General features: G+C 33.5%; 3 protein-coding genes across 3 annotated transcripts in view; 2 read left to right on the top strand and 1 right to left on the bottom strand.

Moving 5' to 3' along the window:
• Nucleotides 1–11160, top strand: part of LOTGIDRAFT_143247 (hypothetical protein) — a gene marked incomplete at both ends in the record, with an annotated part of 27092 nt that extends 15932 nt beyond the window's left edge. The window contains one exon of the mRNA XM_009053006.1: nt 10944–11160. Within this exon, the coding sequence (XP_009051254.1) occupies nt 10944–11160 (217 nt within the window). The remainder of the gene's footprint in view (nt 1–10943) is intronic.
• Nucleotides 11161–13496: 2336 nt separating this feature from the next.
• LOTGIDRAFT_174414 (hypothetical protein) lies at nt 13497–14564 on the bottom strand (the record flags this gene model as incomplete). The annotated part of the gene is made up of 3 exons (XM_009053005.1): nt 13497–13807; nt 14323–14385; nt 14486–14564. Coding segments are annotated over 3 exons (453 nt in total), but the record flags the coding sequence as incomplete, so codon positions are not given.
• A 236-nt stretch (nt 14565–14800) lies between these two features.
• On the top strand, nt 14801–21040 carry LOTGIDRAFT_174413 (hypothetical protein; the record flags this gene model as incomplete). The annotated part of the gene is made up of 10 exons (XM_009053004.1): nt 14801–14831; nt 15189–15192; nt 16166–16285; nt 16909–17130; nt 17555–17723; nt 18233–18331; nt 18715–18822; nt 19037–19201; nt 19709–19768; nt 20852–21040. 10 exons carry the CDS (start codon nt 14801–14803, stop codon nt 21038–21040), a joined length of 1167 nt encoding a protein of 388 aa, XP_009051252.1.
• Nucleotides 21041–22760: the final 1720 nt, after the last annotated feature.

Below are 22760 nucleotides of genomic sequence, written 5' to 3'. Positions count from 1 at the left end.
TACCCCCCCCCCCCCCCCCCCCCTCCCCCCCCTTCCCCTCATCCCCCTGGCCACACAAGATGACCTAAACAAAAAACAAAGCTAAATGGATCAAAGAGATATATTTTTTATCTTGCTTGCGTACTACAAAGAACGACAAACAAATCTAAAAATCAACAGTTTACAAGACATACTTAACATTTTAACATCGACACAGTACATAATGTTGATATATGTTAAAAATATTTAGTTACAGTTCACTGTCATTGTCTTTGTTAACAACAATTCAACATGTTATTTTAGATTAGATGTACAGGAAGAAATCTCACATCTGCCCTATGATACATTGCCCGCTTTGTTTCATAATTTTTTTTAAATATTTTGTAGACGCATTGTTGAGCTCGTAATACCCTCGTCACGGAAAGGCATGCTTGCTGTGCTATTGGCCCAGAGAGTGTAAAAAACGTCACCGCAAGCGCCTTAGTCACCAATGATCGACGAGTCACGGAGTGCCAATAGTAAAAACAAAAGCATTGTGTGAGCGCAAAATAATATCCGGTGCAAAGCCAATAGATTTTAACAGATGCACCTTTAAGCGCAGAAACCTTGAAGGGCACACCATGCGATCGTATTATGGTTGCATAGACTGCGGGCGAATGGTTAGAATTTGTATATTTTAGTAACTATTTCTTTCATCTGTTCACGTTTTCCGACGCCCAGTAGATTTCCAGTCGCGGTATCATCGTAAATGGTCGCAGTCTGGTGTCACGGAGGTATTTTGTTGATCTTTTTAAACGCGTGAAATAATAGATGGTATTGAAGATACTTTACAACTGCTTTGACTGATCAGAGAGTAGGATATTCTTAGCCTGCTTCTGTTTTTCCACTCTTCAACTATATGTCGAATGTGTATCTTGAGTTTAAACGTCTAAAACTGATTTTGGTAAGATCTCACATAGTATGTTCTTTTAATTTATGCAATTCAAGTATTAGTTATGAGCTTTTCTGAAATGCAGTAACAAAAGCAATCATAATTTACCTTCGTCTACCCTGGGAATGGGGATTAAGGGCTCAGCACAATATTTCCCACAAGGATTCTTGCAACATTTAAAATAAACAGGGCAATCTTCATCATGCTGGCAAAAATCTTTAATGTTCCTGGCACAGAATACAGTTGATGGGTCCAAAGAAACCGGACACATCCCTACAAAGAAGGGTAACGGAGTATAAATACATACAATCAGTTTTTAAACATCGTTTACTACTTTTCTAGTTACTACCCTTTACATTTCTTATATATTGTGGTTTTTTTTATGAATGGTGCTTGATTATTACATGTTCCTTACAGGGACAGATTTGCCATTTTCGGGGGTTGGTTTTGGGTTTTGAATATATGTAAATCCCTTCAGAAGTATAGAAATGTACACAAATCACATAATTCCATCAAAAATACCGGAAACTAGAAATTTTACTTTATATTTATATATAAATCTTTTTTATATAATATGTCTCAAGAAAAGACGAATCGTCTTTTTAACTTTCAAAAGCGGATATTTCTGAACACACATCAATTTGAATGTTCAAATTTCGACGGTGAGATGTGATTGGCTTGGCAAAACAATTCCCGTTTCTAAGACTAAGGTACGATTGGTAAAAAATAGCAAACCTGCCCCTTAAACATTCTTCGGTACCCTAAATTGTAGCCAAACAATAGCCGTTGCAGAACGGAGACTAAAATCTTTCCTGCAGCTAAGCCATTATCGTATCATCAAACGTCATGTATTTATGAGATAATGCTCATCATTACTAGTATTGTAGATCATCTGATTATTACCTGGTTTGGAAGCAGCTAGATGCGTTGATGGTGGTGCACAATATCGACCACAAGGATTTTCACAGCATTTCAGATCAGCAGGACAATTTCCATCGCTCATACATTCATCTTTAATGGGTGTTACACAAAATACACTTGATCCCTTTAACGCAGCTGGGCATATACCTGACAAAAAGGGTAATCATGGATATCATAGGAATACTACCCCTCAAGTCTCAAACTTGGTCAATAACATTCATCAGTTGGACTTAACCAGGTGCCATGACTGATGAATAGTATCTCTTTATAAGACCATTATATCCATTAAACTAAGCAATTATTGAAAAGCGTGTTTAAAAATTGCTTAGTTTGATGGATTATTACTTAGTCTGATGGATTTATTAGATTATAGTGGAATTCAAAATATTTGTTGCTTTATAAAAAGAGGTCTTCTTGGTTTTATGATTTATGCACACATTAGATGACTCACTTCATTTTCCGTAAATAATGGTGAACGTAGCATAATCACGATTACGTGCTTGTTTTTTCGACTGATTCAAGTGATTAAATATGTTAGAAGACATCCGGCTCTCGGTGAAAATCAATCCTGACTAATTCAAGAATTAAAATTTGTTCAGACATCCGAAATTCTGTGAAAATCAATCCTGACTCCTCTTCAAATTTCCCGGTATGTATTTTTTATATAACAGTCTATTATGCTATGAAAAGGGCCGCTCTGATCATACCGGTTAAAAAAATAAATGTCTAACCTGGCTTTTTGACAGTCTCTAACTTTGGTATTAAGGCACAATATTGGCCACATGGGTGACTGCAGCATTTAAATCCAATTCTACAATCCTTATCCAGAATACAAGCATTGTGTTTAGGTTTACTGCAGAAGGTTGTATTGTCGGTAGGTCGAGTTGGACATTCGCCTGAAAGAAGGAAAGGAGCTGAACTAATTTAGTCCAAAACCGAGTTCAAAAGGTATACAAATTAATGCAAAGTGTCACATCCCTGTATCCCTGTATTCCGGATAATTTTTTGTGTTTCGCCAAAAAAGGATTGATCAAGTCTGTCCCGACTCACAATGTCGTTGTACAAAAAGAAATCAGTAAACTTTAAATTCTATTGGATAATATATTTATCAGGCAAACGGGTTATAGTCAAAACAGACCTCACAATTTTGTTCACATCGGACTGAAACTTTGGTCATTATTTCTCTCACTATGACCATAGTTTGGTCCCTTTTGTCTACGAGTTAGCTCCGTTTTGAAAAAAATTATAAGGTTGATTTTGACCCAAACATGAATCTGGTAGCAACTACTAACCTTGGAACTGAGCTCTGGTGGACGGAACAGTGGCGTTTTTCTCACTAGTATGACACACTATGATAAAGAATAGTTTTTAAAACATTACGATTTGATGAAAATTGACATAATTTACGCTGTCGTATAATTTATTACACCAAAGAAAAAATTCAAATGACCCGTCACAATCGTTGGTCAAGTATTTTAGTGTTCTGTTTCAAATTCGAGAGACGGCCTCCCAGTACTGTAGATGCTCGGAAGACATCAGGCGATCGAGCATATTTTAAAAGGGGATACCAATCCTTTTATCTTAAAATTTCCATAATGAATCTACAAAATCCTATATTTTTCGAACGCATTGAACTTGATTAAAAGAAAGATAAATCGATGAAGTTTTTCCATTGACGGTAATGTTAATATATCTTGTATCAAAAGATGACTTACCAGTTACGAGAAGAAGAAGGGAGGCAACTGCTGTCGTCTGTGAATACCAATAAATCCCCATCTTGTCGCGAAGTTTAACAGAAACCTTATGAAGACGTTATCCAAGAAGATTAACGCCATACAAGTCAATTACGAGAAAATGTCACGCCTTGTCAGTTATTTCAGCACTTTTTTTTAATGAGTTGTAATCCGTTAAATCGTCCAGTGGCGGAGTCAAGTTGACGTCCGAGAGGAGGCGAAATATCTGAGGATCTCTAATCTAGTTATGAGAGTCATTCCCGAAAAACTTGCATTCGGGGCTGCGTAGCCCCGTTTTGGCTCCGTCACTAAAATCGTTCTTGACTTTCTTTTGTCAATAAAAAAAACGAATTGCACATCTAAAAAGGGAATGTAAAGAGATTTTCAAAATTTTTGCACCAATCCAATTTTTAATCAAACGTGGTTCCTGCAATTCCACTAACACTAAGTGTTTGATGACCTCACTAATAGTAAAATTTGCTTTATCACATAGGGCATTAGTGACGTCATCAGACACCTAGTTTTAACGGAATTGCAGGAACAACAGACGTCTGATTGAAAATTGGAATGGTGTAAATTGATGCTATCATTGTCCCCGATACACATGAACAATTTAGAAAACCCCCATAAAATTTCTTTAACGAAATAATGGTGAAACTTTAAAAGGTTTTAATTCAATGTTTATCACCTGTTTATTTGATTACTTTTGTATAGCTCCGAAATCTACATTTGAAAGGACTCAGTAGGACTTTGTGAAATAAGTACTACATTATGTTGGTAAAGCAGATTCTCGGACTTGCCCAATTAACATTTTTAAAACAGAAAATAATTGAGAGGATTAAGTAACAAGTGTGGGACGGTGTAAACTTTGGAATGCACGTCAAATGTTAAATGTCAAATATTTGTTTTCGGCTCATTTGACCCGACTTTACACTTTTACAGTAATTGCACTACTCAACTATACTGTGTGTCCGTTTACATATATAACAATAATCATCCACAGACAGAAACTGTTTTGTCAAGGAATGGTATTAAGCAGGGATTCCAGATATCCTCTTTTGATAGGAATTCCTCTTATTGTCTTACCAGTGGCTTTTTTTTTCGAATAAAAACACTAAAAATTTGGAATGAAAATATTTCTGTATAGGAAATGACTTTCAAATAATGATGAAAATCACTTGGTTCAATCCAATGAAGCATGATCATTGTTACTTTCTTACTCAGTCACTTAATTGTCTAGCTCATGTTACAAAATGTAATCCTTCGAACCTATGACCAAGGATGTTTGAATTTCGTTTCTTGGAAGAAGAATTCAAATTATTTTTTCGCATTTTATTTGAAAAAGTAAAATACAAAACTAAAAAACTTATGAAATATACAATGAATTACTATCATTAAATAATTTTGATAAAGTGAAAAAAGAATAACAATATGATAAATGAACAATGGAAATCAAGAAGTAAAAATTTAACCGGGACTAAATCAACACGTTGCAGCAAGCTATATAACGCTTACTTTCCTGGGAAATATGAAAAAATAGAACTTCTGAGTGTCGCAGAACACACACTACGACCACATCTTCCACGACAGCATTTTTCAGTTGAATTACACTGACCATCGGAGCTGCATAATAATTTTCCTCTGCAATCGATATATCTTGGACAATTTCCTGTAAAAACAATTGATCCAATGAATAAAAGAAACAATGTTACCACCTGTCATTGTACATTTTCTTTTAGTTTATTAGTAGTTGGTTTCTTTATGTAGCATTAAAATCCGTACCGTACAAGACAATTCTGTCAATCAAAAATCTGGTCCAAAGAATGGAAAAATCGGCAGGATACTCTACCATATAGCATATAAATTTCGCTTAGGCCTACTTTCGAAAAGAGATTGTTGTAACTCAAGATGAACTAACAAATTTAAAATGAATGGAATTTTTCGCCCTACTTTTCTGCACCATGTCATGTGGGCTAATGAAGACAAATTTAATCTTCATTCCAAAATATTTCCCACATTTACTACATATCGTCCTGATTTTCTGCCATAATGGACGGTTTATGTATTTTTAATAATTTGCAAGTTGAAGAAAGGATTCAGTTTGCTAATTGCTAATTAGCATTTATGTGTTAATGAACAGCTTCAGTAGTTTCAATTATTTAAGGTTTAATTGGTTTTAAAATAGTATTATTTTTGCCATTGGATGGTTAAGATAATTTGAAAAACTTGCTACCAAAATGAACGGTTTAAGCAATATTAATAATTTGCTTACCAGAATGTATTACTTTTCGACTAATCTCGGGTTTTTTATTAGGTTTTTGAACGTTTCCTGTGAAGCCTGACTCAGGCACTATACATCTTCTACCACATCTATTTAATCTACAACATACCAGACCTGAAAAGTGATTTCGAAATAAATGTATCAGAGTTAGCACACTTATATTTGGATTATTTGATCCCAGTTGAAATGGATTGTATTGGGCAAGATTTCGATTTGTCAATTTCGATTCACTGTTAATGTCAATATTATTAAAAATTTACTCAATATTGTCACTGTTAAAATAGTGCTCGATACACCAATTTTATAGAGCGACATAGAAATATTAAAACAGAATCTAAAACTTTACAGTTAACATGACTGTTGCAGCTTCTGTGTTATTTTTCTATATTAAATTTGAAAGCAACGGCCAAGGATAGTATTGATAGCTCTATTTTAGAATTAATAATTTCACAGTCATCGGCGGTTATGTGGCCTATTTCGAATCCCTCACATTACAAAATTTGTTGGTCATTTCTTTCGGAAAATCTCATATTCCCACATCTTCGCCTGTTCAGTATCAGAAGGCCAAAACTCAATTAAAAATATTATTATATTATAATTACCAGAACAATCGTCATCTGTTATACATCTTTGTTTGGGACAGGGACTTCTAGAAGAATAATATTTAGGACAACTCTGGGCTGTTACTGAAAAAAATAAAATTAACATTGGCACTGTGATGATGTGTCAAATAAGCAATGTCTAGTCAGTTTATAATAATAATGATGATAATAACAATAATAATAGTGATAATGAATACAATATAATGACACCATTAACCCTTATGTTGCGGAATTTCTATCTGCAATCGAACAACAATTTAGATCAATTTGGCTCTCACTAAATCCATTTCGTCAGATCTGTTTGTCTGTGTACAGTGTTCCTTAAACTGGTCTTTCTCAAATTTTCACAGGGTTCATCAGCACTTTGCCTCAAAAATTCAAAGACTTTTCAAGGACACTGGGCTTTGAAATTCAAGGACTTTTCAAGGATATTAGTCTGACAGAATACACATGTACCTTACTTCTGAACTGTGAAATCAATAAAGATAGTTAATATTTGTCAGTGGGGTTAATAATAAAAATATACACAATTTGACTCAACTCAAAATTCAAGGACTTTTCAAGAGAAAATGGGTTTTTAGTGGTGTTTTCAAAGACTTTTTTTGAAATCAAGGTTTTTCAAGGCAACGGACGGAATTCAAGGGTTTTTCAAGGCTGTGCGAATCCTGTTTCAATAGAAACTTTTATGCTTTGTATTACATTTTTTGGATTAATTTGCAATTTTTTGAGAAAATTGAAAACATGCGAATATCTGAACTAAGAACTGGCATAAATATTTCGGTTATTTGAGGAGATAATACGATGGTGGTGAAAGGAAACTGTACAGTCTGGTCAACAACCTCCAATGTACAGTAAAATTTAGGCATTCCCTTGTTCGCCTCCAATTTCCAAAAATTCATATCAATTTGACATTATCATAACATAAAAAAAATTCTTAAAGGGAAAGTCTGTCTTTTTTAGGAGGTCAGAAATTTTTGGTGCTGAAATTAACATAAACTACCGACTAAAATTTGGAGTCTTATCTGAAAATTTTATCTAAAAAATATCATAAACTTACCTTGTACAATAAGAACTGTGACAAGGAGACAGAAGGCAATGCACAGTTTTCCTTCCATTATGAATGAGCTAACAATTAAACCGTTTCAGATGTATTCAAGAGTGAAAGTTACGAATTTAATTTCTTACGTGAAAGTTACAGCCTTTTATAGTCAACACCTGTTTGTTCAGTGAAGCGTAAGTATGATCAGGCAAAATTATTCACATTCCGCATCCAAGGAGTGATTTCTTCAAGTAAAACAAATTGGTCAATATGTTTTATAATATTTTACCCTAAGGCTTATCTACTTAATCTTCAATAACCCTAACTGAATTTTATCTACCTCGTTGTTTTTGGGTTTTTTTTTGAATAATATAGGCTCTGTTCCCTCGAGAAAAAACCTATGAATTAAGCTTGTGGTTTGTAAACCCGGATCAAATTCCTATCACGGGTGACTAGTTCTGATTATCTATGTTTGTTGTTTTTGTCTATTGAATAATTGAGATTTTTTGCAAATTGAGAATATTGAAGTGACATTTCTGGAGTGTAATATATACTTGATTTATGTATCAGATACCCGAAACTTTTCATTTCTGGTTCACAAATTTTTAGGCTTAAAAGCAGCGGAGTTGTTAGCTAGCAGGCTACAAGTTTCAAAATGTTCCAAATCCATGTGATAATGTCTCGTTGCCACGCTCGGAGCTGTCCACAGTTCCAGCTTAATTGGTGACCAATTTAAAAGCTTTATTGGTTTTAGTTTGTGCATATTAAAGTATAGAAATCATAGTGGCAGTAAAGCCAGACTTGTTCTGGATGGGTTTTGTATTGCCCTGAATGTTTTGGACCTATAGAAAAGGACGATTATTGGGTTACTTGCATGTATTTGCACACTTTAAGAGCATTATTTTTGTCTGGCAACCTTAAAACACAATATTTTACTTTAAAGTCTTAATGTGATTAAAATATTTTTGTGTAATTTTTTTGGGGCAAAGAGTACCGCAGGTTTAAAGAGATAGTGGGTTATCTATGACATCTTCTGTTTTATGGCTTTGTTTTGTCATTTTCTATGACTTTTGTAAAATTCTGTTACTCATATTAAAATCGGCTATTGGGCTATTGGGCCATTGGGTCGTAATTATTAGGTAAATGTAAAATAATATGGATATTGCTTGAAGCTGTGATTTGTTTACTAACCTTGATCGAATTTATAATTAGGTGTGTGGCGTTACATATTCATTCATATTATATACCCCAGAATGAGTCATTTTAAAGTAAAAATGTTAAAATGTTTCATAAGGGAACCCATCTTTAGAAATATAATAATTTTATGCAGTCCTATCCCGTGCAATGAGATTGTATTTACATTGATAAAAGTGTCGGATATTCTAGACTTTCGTCCATTAAGTTTCTTCTTATCAGTGTCTTAGAATTTTAGATTCATATTTGGATTTGCTGTTTCGAATTTGACCCTATAATCTGACAGCTGTATAGCGTTCTCCAAGGCTATTGTTATGCTAGAAATAACTCTATTTGAATGAAATTTAGTTGTTAAATAACTAGAACCAATATGAATATCTCGATGGTGTCTAAAATATACATCAACTTCCAACTTATTTTAACTTAAAATAAATGAGAAGTCATAAACCCTAATAGTTTGTTCGGCAAATAAATTCACTTTGACAATTCCACCTTTTCTCCCTCGGACGATTTTTTTTTAGCATTTATTTCTGTAAATTTGTATTTTAATGTGAATATTTGTAAATTTGTATTTTATTGTAATTATTTGTAAATATTAATTTTCATTTTAGGATTATATTTTGTAGAATTTTACTGTGAACCTTATTGTTTCTGTCGATTTGACTATGTATTTGATAGTAAATATCTGTCGCTGTATGTATATGTATCTTCAAATAAACAGTTGCTTTTGAAATGTTTTTCTCTCATTCTTTGGAACCTTTTGATTTTACTCAGAATATTCCCCAACATAGACTCGCATACTCTGGGACTTTTGGGAGTTTTGTGTATTCTGATAACTTATGATTGTTTAAAGGTCAAGAACAAAAATGAAATTGTCTCTTTTGGTGAACAAAGCATACATTTTTCTGTAATGTTTACTTCAAATTCAAAACAACCCTTCAAGTGAGCATATAAATGACATTTCTAGCCAGGGTACTGTCAATTTCTATAAGGTGAGAGCCAAAAATGAGACGCGGGCTTGGTCCTAAAAACGGAACGAAAATGGTGGCTAATTTTAATTAGATTGAACTATCAAGGTATCATATGTTTGCAGTGCACACTCCTTAGTGAAGAGAATGGCTAGCTTTCTCGTGCTTCCACTGGATTAGTATTGCAGAACCAAAATCTGCGTTCAATACAATCAAAACTACTTGGTAACGGTGAATCCTATTTTTCTGTTCAGATGTTGGTCATAGTGTTCTTTTCAAAATGTCACATATTATCCCTGCTGTGTAATATTGAGAGTTTGTTATATTCTTAAATACGATCTAATGGATTGCTTGTCATCTCAACATCCGCCTTAACAATTGTTCTACGGTTATGTGTCAAAAAAACAGTTTAAAGCAATACACCCACGTGATTTATAATAGAAGATACATGTATTTAATATTTTCTAAGGGAATATGATTGAATATTGTTACCTGTCTATTCTAGTCTACACAACTATCAAAACGATCCTTGTCAGCAGCTTGATTTAGTCGACATCATCGCATTGTCATTCTGAAAGACGGAATATGAGAAGTCAAAACTTTCGACTATCCAGTTGATTTTCATACGTTTTTGCCCAAAAATATGTGCCAGAATGCACCAAATTTAGTTATTTTTTTTAACAGTAATTCTTGGAGAGAACAGTATAAGACACTCCATTTTCATAAGGTGTTTCTTCCAAAGGAATGGACATGGATATGCCTCGACAACCGAGACTAAACCTACATAACGTAACTTATTTATATTTTTTTGATATGATTAATGTATATTTTATTAGGCCGTGAATGAATTACGTGTGTATGTAGATTAATGTGGCGTTTTACATCCTATTTGTTTTTCATAACTTTAATAAACGAATACAGCATCCGGGATAACAAAGATATAAATACATACAGTAATATGAAAACATAATTCGCGTAATCTCTTCAAACCATAAACATGCCTAATGTTAGTTTGATATTCGTGTGTATGTGCCTTTTAGCTGCTACCTCAGGTAAAATTAAATATTTTTATTCGGTTTTGTGTTTATCCTTTCTATTCGGATCACAAGAAATTATCAATTCTACTTCGAGCTTGTCATTACAGTTAAAGGGAGAGCCATTTTTGTTTTACCAATCGTACCTTAGTCTCAGAAACGGGTATTTTCGTACATTTCTATTACTATTCATTCCATGTAGCCTACATCACCATACTCATTTTAATTAGTTTTTTCTTTATTTCAATTTGTAGGACGAAGTGTTTTTCCATTTCGACGGATCATTGCAGAACCACAATGCCCCAAACCTAGTCCTTATTATGGAACCTGTGAATTTAGACCAGGCGTGAATTGTTTGAATGATAATTATTGTGCACCCAACGAGATGTGTTGTAGAGAAGGATGTGGACGAGTATGTAAGAGAGTTTCTAATGAACCACTTCCTGGTCGAAGCCCATATCCTATTGGGTCTTTTTAGAAACAGATTTATTCAAAGACGCTATATGAACCCCGTACCAATAACAATATCCAAGTAATCAACAGAATCGGCAATAGTACTACACTGATGGAAGAAATCGTTGAAATGATACCAAAGAAATATTTTGAAATTATTTATAACGGTATGTTTGTAATATAACCGTTGTTAAATGTCTATTTGACAAGAGTTTATCTAAGCTGCAACGCGTCGGTTGTAAATTTGAGGACGGCTAGTTCAAATATCGGACTAGTTGTTTTTTTTTTCAAATGGAACCAATGAGTATCCAGTGAACCAAACTGGGTGTGCATCAGACCATGATGATGTGTGACATACAATTTTAAAGACTTGGGGTACAAATATGGGGCCCCCTGTACGCCTACTGGAGCCGCCACTGCTTAAAGGGATTATTTCAGCAAATCAAAGGCACTTGATTAGATATATATTGAACAGTTGTAGGTTGTTGAGTGAATAAAATCAACATTTATATCCTTTTTAGTTTTGTGTTTTTGTCAGGGACAAGAAAGATATGTTTCTAAAATAATTGTCGTACAGTTTGGGCACAAATGAAAATTCGTGCTTTAAATCATCAGAAATAGGATGCTCAAATTTGAACTTTAAAGGGCACTATGGTTTTAGTTTTTTCGTATGTTTTACAATAAATTTGATAAACTTGATAAAAACTAGAGAGCAACCAGAGAAATGTATCCCTTAACGTATCTGAAAATTTAAAGTAAAAATAATCAGTCGTTGATTGTTTGCCAACGTAATGCTGGGGGCAGACGATCGCGGCGAACGAAGTATAAAAGATAGCTCATGCACCCTCTCATGTCAACGACGATTTTCTACGCTCGTAGGAATCGCCTCAAAAAAAAATGTTAGATATTTTCTGCCGATTATTTACGCCGGCGATTAAATTCGATCGTCTGCCCGTATCGGTAGTATTTTGTCGACCGATCGATATTTCTTAAACTAATCGGACTTGATGTTGATATCATGTGACGATTAGAGTGGCTGCCTCTGCCATACAAACAATTTCGCTTTGTGTTCTCTTTCGTGATCGGGCTGGAGATTTTAATCGTCGTGATCGGGGGATGAAATACGTTCGTAAGACCATCTAGTTGTCCAAGATTATTCCTTAAACAGTCCATTATGTATCATCTCATCTCTTGAGACTAATTGCCAGTAAAGCTAAATCTACCCAAATGTGTGTGTGCTAAAGAATATAATTTTATCATGTAAGATATCCTGGTAACAACCTAAGTTGTTATCCATGTAAAATTAGTCAGCCATGCTACTTTCTAAAATGACACGAAATACAAATTCATAGGGAATGGTGCAAATTGATACCATACATAACACAAATTTAGAAAACCGCTTTACAATCCCTTAAAATGAAGACAAAGGGTATCCTTATTAGGCCTATCACGTTTCATCAGTGACTATAGTGAATAATCACGAATATATCCCTTTCAGAAATTCACCATAAAAAAAATCTTTGATTAAATATATATATTTTAATATTTCATTTGATTAACAATTTCAATAATGTCCCTGACGGCTTCAATTTCTTCCGGACTTGGAGTATATTTTTGAAGTTTGCCATTCTCATGTACCATGATACCTGGCATGTATGCATACGTATTGTCTCTCAGTACATTTTCGGGATTTAGAAACTCTTTGATGTACGATAAGATACACGGAAAAGCAATCAAACAGCAAGGAGAGGTCAATATCGCAACGCAACAAGTCCTAGGACCAATTACAGAACAACATGAACAAACCATACAGACGATAAACAATACAGCTACCCCAATTCCTACATAGGTCAAGATATTCTTCAACAGCATCTTCTGCATTTCTTCGACCGAAGCATTGGTACCTTGGCCAGGAGATGTCTGTAAAAACCAGATTTTGACATAAATGGGAAGCTTCGGCATATATATGATCTCAAGAAAATTATTTTTGGGTTTTGGCTCGGAAAGCCATTAATGCGCTGCTTAAACCCTAATATACAAAATATGCTTCAGAATTTAGCATAAATTTCATTTTTCAAAAAATTGTTTAGAGGGACCACTCTCTCAGACACCTGGGAGGCTCGTGCCCATACATGAACTTCCACAGAGCTCCGTATTTTGACACTATTTTCTATATTTGTCTTTTCTATATATATCACTAAAAGTTTCCGTTTTGAGACTAAAGTATGATTGGTACCGTAAAAAAAATGGCAACTGTCCCTTTTCCCCAGTCTCAGTCGTCAATGTTTTTTCGTCTGGAATGTTAAAATCTGCCATAGTTTCAAAATAAGAAAGGTATTTATTGTTAGTACATGCAATAATTCACAGTACCTCAAAACCAGGATTTTCAGCACTTCTTTTAGGACGAGGGTGTGCTCTGGCGTCTGATGGTGGGAGTGGCGTATTTAATAAAAGATTGGTATTTTGTGTTGTCTCTGGGACTGCCACGCCTAACATTTTCGGAATGCTTCCCTTTCTGTCATTGATATAGTTATCCGTTTCCGCCTCGTTTGCTGGAATCTCAAAGTTCACTACTTTTAATTGCTCTTGGTATTGCTTCACGCTGTTTTCTAATTCGTTTCGCATCTTGATTTCCATGTCTCTTAGATCAACACTCTCTTGTTCTTCGTAATCTGAAGGGAAAATAGAAGGTGTCGATAAAGCTTAGGACTGGAAACGCGAATCTCCGATCTTTAATCATAATTTTACATATAGCCTATATAACGTATGTTGAGAAATCTTTACTATATTTGATAAGCTTGTCATATTAAGTACAATAAGTAGGCTTTTACTTTCAAAGAATTTTTTGGGAAAATTGTTTTGACATAGGCTAACTGACATCCACGATCCGACCAGATTCTTTATGTTGAACCATTGAAATTTCTCCTAAAAGCATCAAAAATTGTCATAATTGATTCTAACCACTCAAAAACATTATTAAGGGATAAGCCAATACATGACGCCATGAGAACCTTTGAACATGAACATCACAGAATTCCGCATATAGGCCTACGGGAACATCTTTCATTGAACAGAGCATTTGATTGGTTGAAAATTATCAGAACCAGAACTGGAGATTTCGTCAGATCACGTAGGTTACAAAAAAGAGGCATCCATTAATTCAAAGAATTTATTTTAGTCAACTCACCGTCGTCAAAAGCTATGATAAATTTGTGAGAAAAGTCGATGTTGATACTTCTGCAAAGGGCATCTGAGAAATAAACAAAGAAAGATTAAGAATTGTTTGATTACGTAGCAAAATTTACAACAGGCCTACCACTCGTCTTGTTAAATATCAGCAGAGAGTGTACCGGTACTGTAAATTAGTTTCTTGATCTGTGAAGGTAATGTATAAGGGGAGACTACTACAATATAGCCAATTTTGATTACCTGGAAAACACAAGAAGTAGAATGTCAAAATGCTTATTAATTTCGGCATTTAGCACAACAAAATATTTCATCAAGAGTCAAATATTTAACCCAAATATTATTAAAGGCCCCTACAGCCTACACTGTACTTATTTGACGTCAGGCGTTAAATGACAAAATTGAGCTCAAGCTTTGATGACGTCATTCATGTGAAATCCAGAGGTCGCTGCTAAAGTAAACATTGAAACACGACAGCCATGGCGAAGATAGTCTCTCGACAGTTTTCTGGTAATTATTAGCAACTTTGCTTTCTTATTTCTGATTTGACAGTGGTGTTTTTTGGCTTTGAAAATTATACTGGCATCTGCATGCTAAAAGATATATTTTCAACCTCTTTCATGAGTTGTCCTTGCAAATTTTCTATGAGGCCTTTACCGGTACGATAGGCCTACTTTCACTTTTTTTTAATCTTATCATGGTGTTATTTGTATTTTCTTCCATAAAGTAATTTTGATGGAGATTGAAATGGACCTGCGTTATATTTGTAGGCTGTGCAGTTTTATGAAATGTTCAACTATAAGTACAACCCCGTGGCCCGTATATTGTAGCACACATGTCACATGTTAATTTATTCATTGTTACCAGCTCAGTAAGAGTTGCATAACTCAGCTCAGTGGTGTCCCACATATTCACACTGTTAGTTTAAGGTTCCTCTCGGTCTATTCCACAGGTTTGAAATGGAGCTGTGACAGATGATTTATATAATAATGTCAACATGTATAAAACTTGAAATAACATACTGACTAGTGTTTTCAAACCTTTGCTTTAGTCCAGACATAGCCATTTCACTAAAATCACAGGCTTTTTATCAGGTCCTAATAAAGCAGAATTTCAGCTATCTCCAGAATTTTCAGAATGGAAATAAGAAACGGACTTGTCTACAAGAAGGTTTGAATGAAACATTTGGATATGATCCCAACTAAAGTTTCCATGACATTGTTTTATGAGTTATAGAAAAAGGGTTAACTGATAAAAAAGAATATGGTGCATGTATTACCTGTATTGTATGCTCACTCAACCCTCTTGTGAAAATGATAATGCTAATTTTTTCAGCTCAAGCTTTGTAAACTGTTGTTATTTTATCATTTTCTTTTTTTGCAGGCTTTTTAAGCTCAGGATTCAACATTGTGAAAACCAAAAATGTTCTAGGATGTTATGGGGTACTCGGTAACGATGTGCAGAAAAGACATATCAGCAAAAGGTTAAATTTCATCTTATCTAATTTCTGAGAAAATTTTTTGAATTGAAAAGATTGTGACTCGCTTTTTATACAAGAAGTCACAAGAAGCTTGATGTGATTGCTAAGCTTAAATTGTCTGAACTCAAACTAGGAATTTAGCTTTCTATTTCTAAATAGGTCTTTTCTATGCATGGCAGAGTCTCAAATAAAGGTGACTTGTCAATTTATCTTTCAAAGGCAGATAATTTTAGCTTAGCTAAAATAATCGCAGTTCTGATACCAAGACCTGTACTATAATTGGTCAAATGGAATGAGAACCTGTCCCTTCAAATATGTCAAGTATTGTCAAGATTGAATTAAAATTTTTGTGTTCTTGCTCTAGAAAACCTAAAACTGGAATATTAATGTTGAATATGGGAGGACCAGAAACCACTGAAGATGTCTATGACTTTCTGTTACGTTTATTTTCTGACAAAGACTTAATTCCATTACCAGCACAAAGGTAGGTAACTCAAAAAAAAGTAAAAGCTTGAAATAATTGTTATTATTTAGCAAGTTTAAATTTTGAGGCGATCTTTAGTAACAAATCTCTCTTCATGATTAAATGACCAGTGAGTGCTTTTAGCAGTCGGTTGCCATGTAATAAGCGTAGGTTTTTTGGAAACAAAAATCTAGAGAAATATATCCCTTAACCTATCTGAAAGTTTATGTAAACTTTTAAACTTCATGCTTTTTGGAAGCTTTTAGAAAACTAGGTACATAAATGACTAATTGTAAAGAAATATGTCTCCTATGTATTCTGAAGGCTTCAACTAATAATATCAAGCCATTATAAAGCCAAAAACCAAAACTTAACAATTTGTACTGTCCGTTTTTTATTAACCCTTTTAAAACAAATTCGGTTTGATCAAGTATAGATACATAGATATAAAAAGCATACTCATGTAATATTTTCAGGAATAATTTACGACTATTTTGATAATGAACATTTTTTATAAAAAAGGCAGAATGCCCCTTTAAGTTTACATGATTTGACATAACATTGTATTATGCCATGATTTGCAATACCCAGCATTGCAAGAAAGTTGTCAAGGACTTTAGCTCATTGAGTTTTCTCTCCTTTAGTAAACTTGCACCCATGATAGCAAAAAGACGGACACCGAGTATCCAAACACAGTATCAGAAGATAGGAGGAGGGTCACCTATAAAGAAATGGACCGAGTTACAGGGTCAAGGAATGGTAGAAATACTCGATAAGATCAGTCCAGCAACAGCTCCTCATAAATTCTATATTGGTTTTCGTTATGTCCATCCTTTAACAGAAGAATCCATTGAACAGATGGAAAGGTAGGTGTTTGCTTACATTGTTTTTACATTCTTATCCAACTAGGTGTATTGCCACATGCAATTGATTTATTTTGATGAATGTTTTTATGTCCACAAGACTTTTTGTCAAAAGTGTAAGTTTATGGAATAACTAGAAATTCTGAGGGAAAATGTCAAATTTGACTCATTGACTTATAAAGGTGAAAAAATAGTATGCATAAACCTACAGCTGTGCATTTAAATCACAAAATGAATACCTCAGTGATGATTCTAGGTGAATTAATTGATGTTGTAAGCAAATCATCCAGTTTTCGTTTTTAGATCTTAGATCAATGAAGTTAGTCAAGTGTTGAGGCCAAAACTGCAGTTAGTGTAAACTTATAACAAGTTAGAACTTAGAATGTGACAATTTGCATAATCTATCAATTTCTTATTATTTTTGAAGTGATGGTTTACAAAGAGCAGTTGCATTTACTCAGTACCCCCAATATAGCTGTTCTACTACTGGTAGCAGTTTAAATGCTATATATAAACATTATAAACAACGCATTAGTCCTAGTGAACTTATCTGGAGTGTTATAGATAGATGGCCAACACATCCTGGATTAGCTCAGGTAAACATATTTCTGTTCTTGGCACAAAAAGACGTATCATCATCATTTTTCAGTGAATTCAAATAAAAGCATCAAGGAAGTAAGCTTAAAAAATCTATGTATGGGTTGAAAAAATGGTGAAAGTTGCCTTCCCAAAAAGCTCATTAAAACCAGTAATTTATAGATATTTCATTGTGTTGTTTCTGATGTAAGTTCCACACTTCACCCAGACTGTGATAATATTGTTGCATGATGTCTGTAAGATATCAAATCAAATGTTATGTTCTCTAAGATAACCTGCTATATCTGAGGAATTCTGGGATATCCATAATTTGTTAGATATTAATGATCTGGAAACTTTCAACAGTTTTTGATTGGCTTTCGGTTTCTATAACACCTATAACTAAACAATATTTTAACAATTTTGTCATTTTAAGGGTGTGGTGAGTGAGGAACATGCAGAAAAAAACAAGAAATGAAAATATATCTGCAGTGTATCAGATAGTGATTGAATTGTTCTGTTTTTGTAGGCATTTGCAGACAATATAAGAAAAGAGATAGCTAAGTTTCCTATAGAAGACCAAGATGATGTAGTAATATTATTTTCTGCCCATTCTTTACCAATGAAGGTAGGATTAATATCCATCATGTTGCCTTCCTCTTACATAAAGGTTTTATTTTATACAGATGCACTAGTTGTGGACACTTCAAAGCTCATTTCTATTCATTGACATTGAACAATTAATAGTTTCAAACTTTTGATAGCTACGTCCAAGCAAAAGAAATGGCTGTTGTTGATGACCAAACCCTTGTACCACTAAACTGCACCAAATCCACTATTGATATGACAATAAACAGCGACACTGTTTGCTACAGTACATGCTGTGCACGTTATTAAAGAACCCTAATACTAACGTTACTGTCCTGGCACAATTTCCCTCATTACACACAGCATGGCATTATTAGCCCAATTAGGTGAAGGACATAAAACATAATTCATTTCATTATTTAGGTTGTAAACAGAGGAGATCCTTACCCAGCAGAAGTTGGTGCTACAGTACAGAGAGTTATGGAAGAGTTGGGTCATTCCCATCCTTATAGATTAGTTTGGCAATCAAAGGTTAGCATTTCATCCATGGCAGGCTCATGAAACTTCATTAGCTCCTTTAATTATGTACAAATTTTCTTTAATCTTGGAATGAATGCATAATTAAAATAATTTCTCATTTTCAAGTGTTCTTATTATTATCCATCACCTGAAATTTTTGAACATCTGTCTAAATATTGACATTTTACTTTATTTTATTTTACTGAATTTCTATGTCTATTTTTAGGTTGGTCCTTTACCATGGCTCAGTCCACAAACAGATGAAGCTATTAAAGGACTGGTCAATAGAGACAAGAAGAATATATTACTAGTACCAATAGCTTTTACCAGTGACCATATAGAAACATTGTATGAATTAGATTTAGAGTATTCACAGCATTTGGGTAGCGAGGTAGGCTTTTACTGATTTAAAGGTATAGGTTCAAATCCGTTTGACCAATCGTATTTTAGTCTCAGAAACTGGAATATTTTACTGTTTATATACTTTTTATAAGACATATAGAAATAGGCATAGGTAAAGAAGCACAAGATATATGGATATACTTTTTCTGACATTTATTAACTCAACGTTTCACATGCTCATACAGGCAGCGTTATCAAGAGAATAATATAACAAAGGAATCTTTTAGCTAACCTGTTCAGTAAAAGTGTTCACAGATCACTGTTGAGTCATTTCTGGTTCAGTAAACAGTTTAATCCCTCTATAGTACATTGCATGAATTTCTGAAAAAAAATATTAAAGTATAATTGAAAAAAAAAAATTTTCCTCTAAGATGAATCGAAATTACGTCATCTTGTTGCAATGGATGTAGTTCTAGTCTGCCATAAACAAATAAAGTGATTGTGTTTTCAGTTGTTTATATTCAAATGATTCTGATTATAGTATTGTTACTTTAAGGTTGGTGTGAAGAATATAAGAAGAGCTGAGTCATTAAATAATCATCCAGTATTTATTGAGGTTAGATTTTGAAAATGATTTTCTTACAATGAAAAACTTTGATGTAATGGTTAGTGAAAGAAATAGCTTCATGCAGTCTTACCCATGTTTTTTATTCTGTGGTATAAGTCTTACCCAGGTTTTTCATTCTGTATAAGTCTTACCCATGATTTTTATTCTGTGGTATAAGTCTTAACCAGGTTTTTTATTCTGTGGTATAAGTCTTACCAAGGTTCTTTATTCTGTGGTATAAGTCTTACCCAGGTTCTTTATTCTGTATAAGTCTTACCCAGGTTCTTTATTCTGTATAAGTCTTACCCAGGTTCTTTATTCTGTATAAGTCTTACCCAGGTTTTTATTCTGTGGTATAAGACTTACCTAGGTTCTTTATTCTGTATAAGTCTTACCCAGGTTCTTTATTCTGTATAATTCTTACCCAGGTTCTTTATTCTGAGGTATAATTCTTACCGAGGTTCTTTATTCTGTATCAGTCTTACCGAGGTTCTTTATTCTGAGGTATAAGTCTTACCCAGGTTCTTTATTCGGTATCAGTCTTACCCAGGTTCTTTATTCTGTATCAGTCTTACCCAGGTTCTTTATTCTGAGGTATAAGTCTTACCTAGGTTCTTTATTCTGTATAAGTCTTACCCAGGTTCTTTATTCTGTATCAGTCTTACCCAGGTTCTTTATTTTGTATCAGTCTTACCCAGGTTCTTTATTCTGAGGTATAAGTCTTACCCAGGTTCTTTATTCTGTATAAGTCTTAACCACATTCTTTATTCCGAGGTACTAGTCTTACCCAGGTTTTTATTCTAAGGTACAAGATATACATTTGTTGGATAGGTTTTACTATTGATATGTTAGAAACCACTTGGTTTTTAAGGATAGGATTATGACCAAGGACGAGTTTTAACCGAGTTTAGAAGGCCATCGAAAGAGATAGGCAGGATAAATTTTTCTACTGTCAGCCTTTCTTTTATTCAGGCTTTCTAAATGTGTAAAAGCTTGCACTTAGTCATTATCCTATACATATCGACATCCAACCAGTTTGAGATTTTCTCTATAATGGTTTCAAGTTTATTAAATATTTGCTTTTTTTTTCAGGCATTAGCAGATATTGTCAAGACTCATCTGAATTCACCTAAAGTTTGTAACCCGCAGTTACTATTGAGATGTCCCATGTGTGTCAACTTAACTTGCGATTTTTCTAAAGAATTTTTTGCATCTCAACAGAAATATCTTGATGTATTGATTGATGAATCTCATCCACAAAAACAGAAAGGATCAAAATAAATTTCTCTTTTTTGACTCTTCATTATTAATGTGTGTTTGGTTGCAGAATTATTATTCAGATTATTATTTTTGTAAAAATCCATTATTTGAGAGCAAATTCTTGAATCTTAAAGGGATTTTAAAGGGGTTTTCTTAAAAGTTTATGTGTATCAAGGATAGCATGGTTCCTGCAATTTCACTAAAACCAAATGTTTGATGACATCACTAATCGCAAAGGGCCTTGTGATTGTGATAAAGCATATTTTGCATTTAGTGATGTCATCTAACATTTAGTTTTAGTTGAATTGCAGGAACCACAGACGTCTGACTGAAAATTGGAATGATGCAAATTGATGCTTACAGTGTCCTGATATACATACACAATTATAGAACCACTTTATCCCATTAAGTAACATATATCAACCATGGAAGTCCTTAATCTTAATGGCAACAAATCTAAATTAACTTTTAGTGAGAATTCAAATTAATGATTATCAGAAAATTCAAATTAATAATCATCGAGAAAATTCAAATTAATAATCAGTAGAAAATTCAAATTAATAATGAACAGAAAATTCAAATTAATATTCAGCAGAAAATTAAAATTCAAATTAATAATCAACAGAAAATTCGAATTAATAATGAACAGAAAATTCAAATTAATAATGAGCAGAAAATTCAAATTTAAAATCATCAGAAATTTCCAATTAATATTGAGCGGAAAATTCAAATTTAAAATCATCAGAAAATTCAAATTAATAATCATCAGAAAATTCAAGTCCCATTTACACTATTCTCATAGTTTTATTCTAGTCTTCCTAATATATCTGTAGACATGTACATTACACTGCTCTAATATATATATATAGGGAATTATACAAATTATGTATAGCTTTTCTTTCAAAATCATGACAAAAAATGAATATTTCTTTCTTTGTAAATTGGACATGACCAAAATAACACTAATTACTTATGGCATTTTGATCAAAATTAACTCAAAATCATCTTATTTTATGAAAACCCCAAAACAAGTGTATTTCTTGAAAGAATGCATTAATATCAGTGACATCAAGAAATCTCTTTGATTTCTAGAAGGGGGTTCAGGTCGATCATGTGACTGTCAAAATCTGAGAGCAAGGATTGATGCTATCAGTGTCTCGGATGTTATATACATGTAACTTTGTACTGTATATATTTGAATATGTGTGGTTTTATAGAACCAATCACAAGCAGTATTGTGGCGTTTTGTGTATAAGCTAATAATGACACAAAAGACCAAAACTTGTGCTAATGCTATTAAAGGGATCGTAAAGAGGTTTTCTAAAATTTGTATGTGTATCGGAAACACTGATAGCATCAATTTGCACCATTAGTGGATTTGCAAGAACCGCAGTCGTTTGATTGAAAATTGGAAATGATGCTCTCAGTGTCCCCAATACATATAAACTAAATTAGAAAACCACTTTACAATTCCTTTAATGTTTTATTCCATTCTGATATCACTTAGTAAAGAGTATATGTACATCAATCAATCAAGCTGCCACATATCAATAAGTGCTATATAATAAAATAGTTGTTATATTTTAGGTTTTTATGATATTATGATATGCTAATTGTTATCTAATAAATTTATGAGTGTAAAAGTTGCTTGTGACATTTTCTTTTGCAACATGTATGCAGTTTGGATGTACCGCTAAAGCATCTGTTTTGTGGCTCTTCTACTGATACTTTTTACAGTCAA

This window comes from Lottia gigantea, assembly GCF_000327385.1.
Source record: "Lottia gigantea unplaced genomic scaffold LOTGIsca_195, whole genome shotgun sequence".
NCBI lineage: Eukaryota > Metazoa > Mollusca > Gastropoda > Lottiidae > Lottia > Lottia gigantea.
This window is presented reverse-complemented; position numbering and strand designations above follow the sequence as displayed.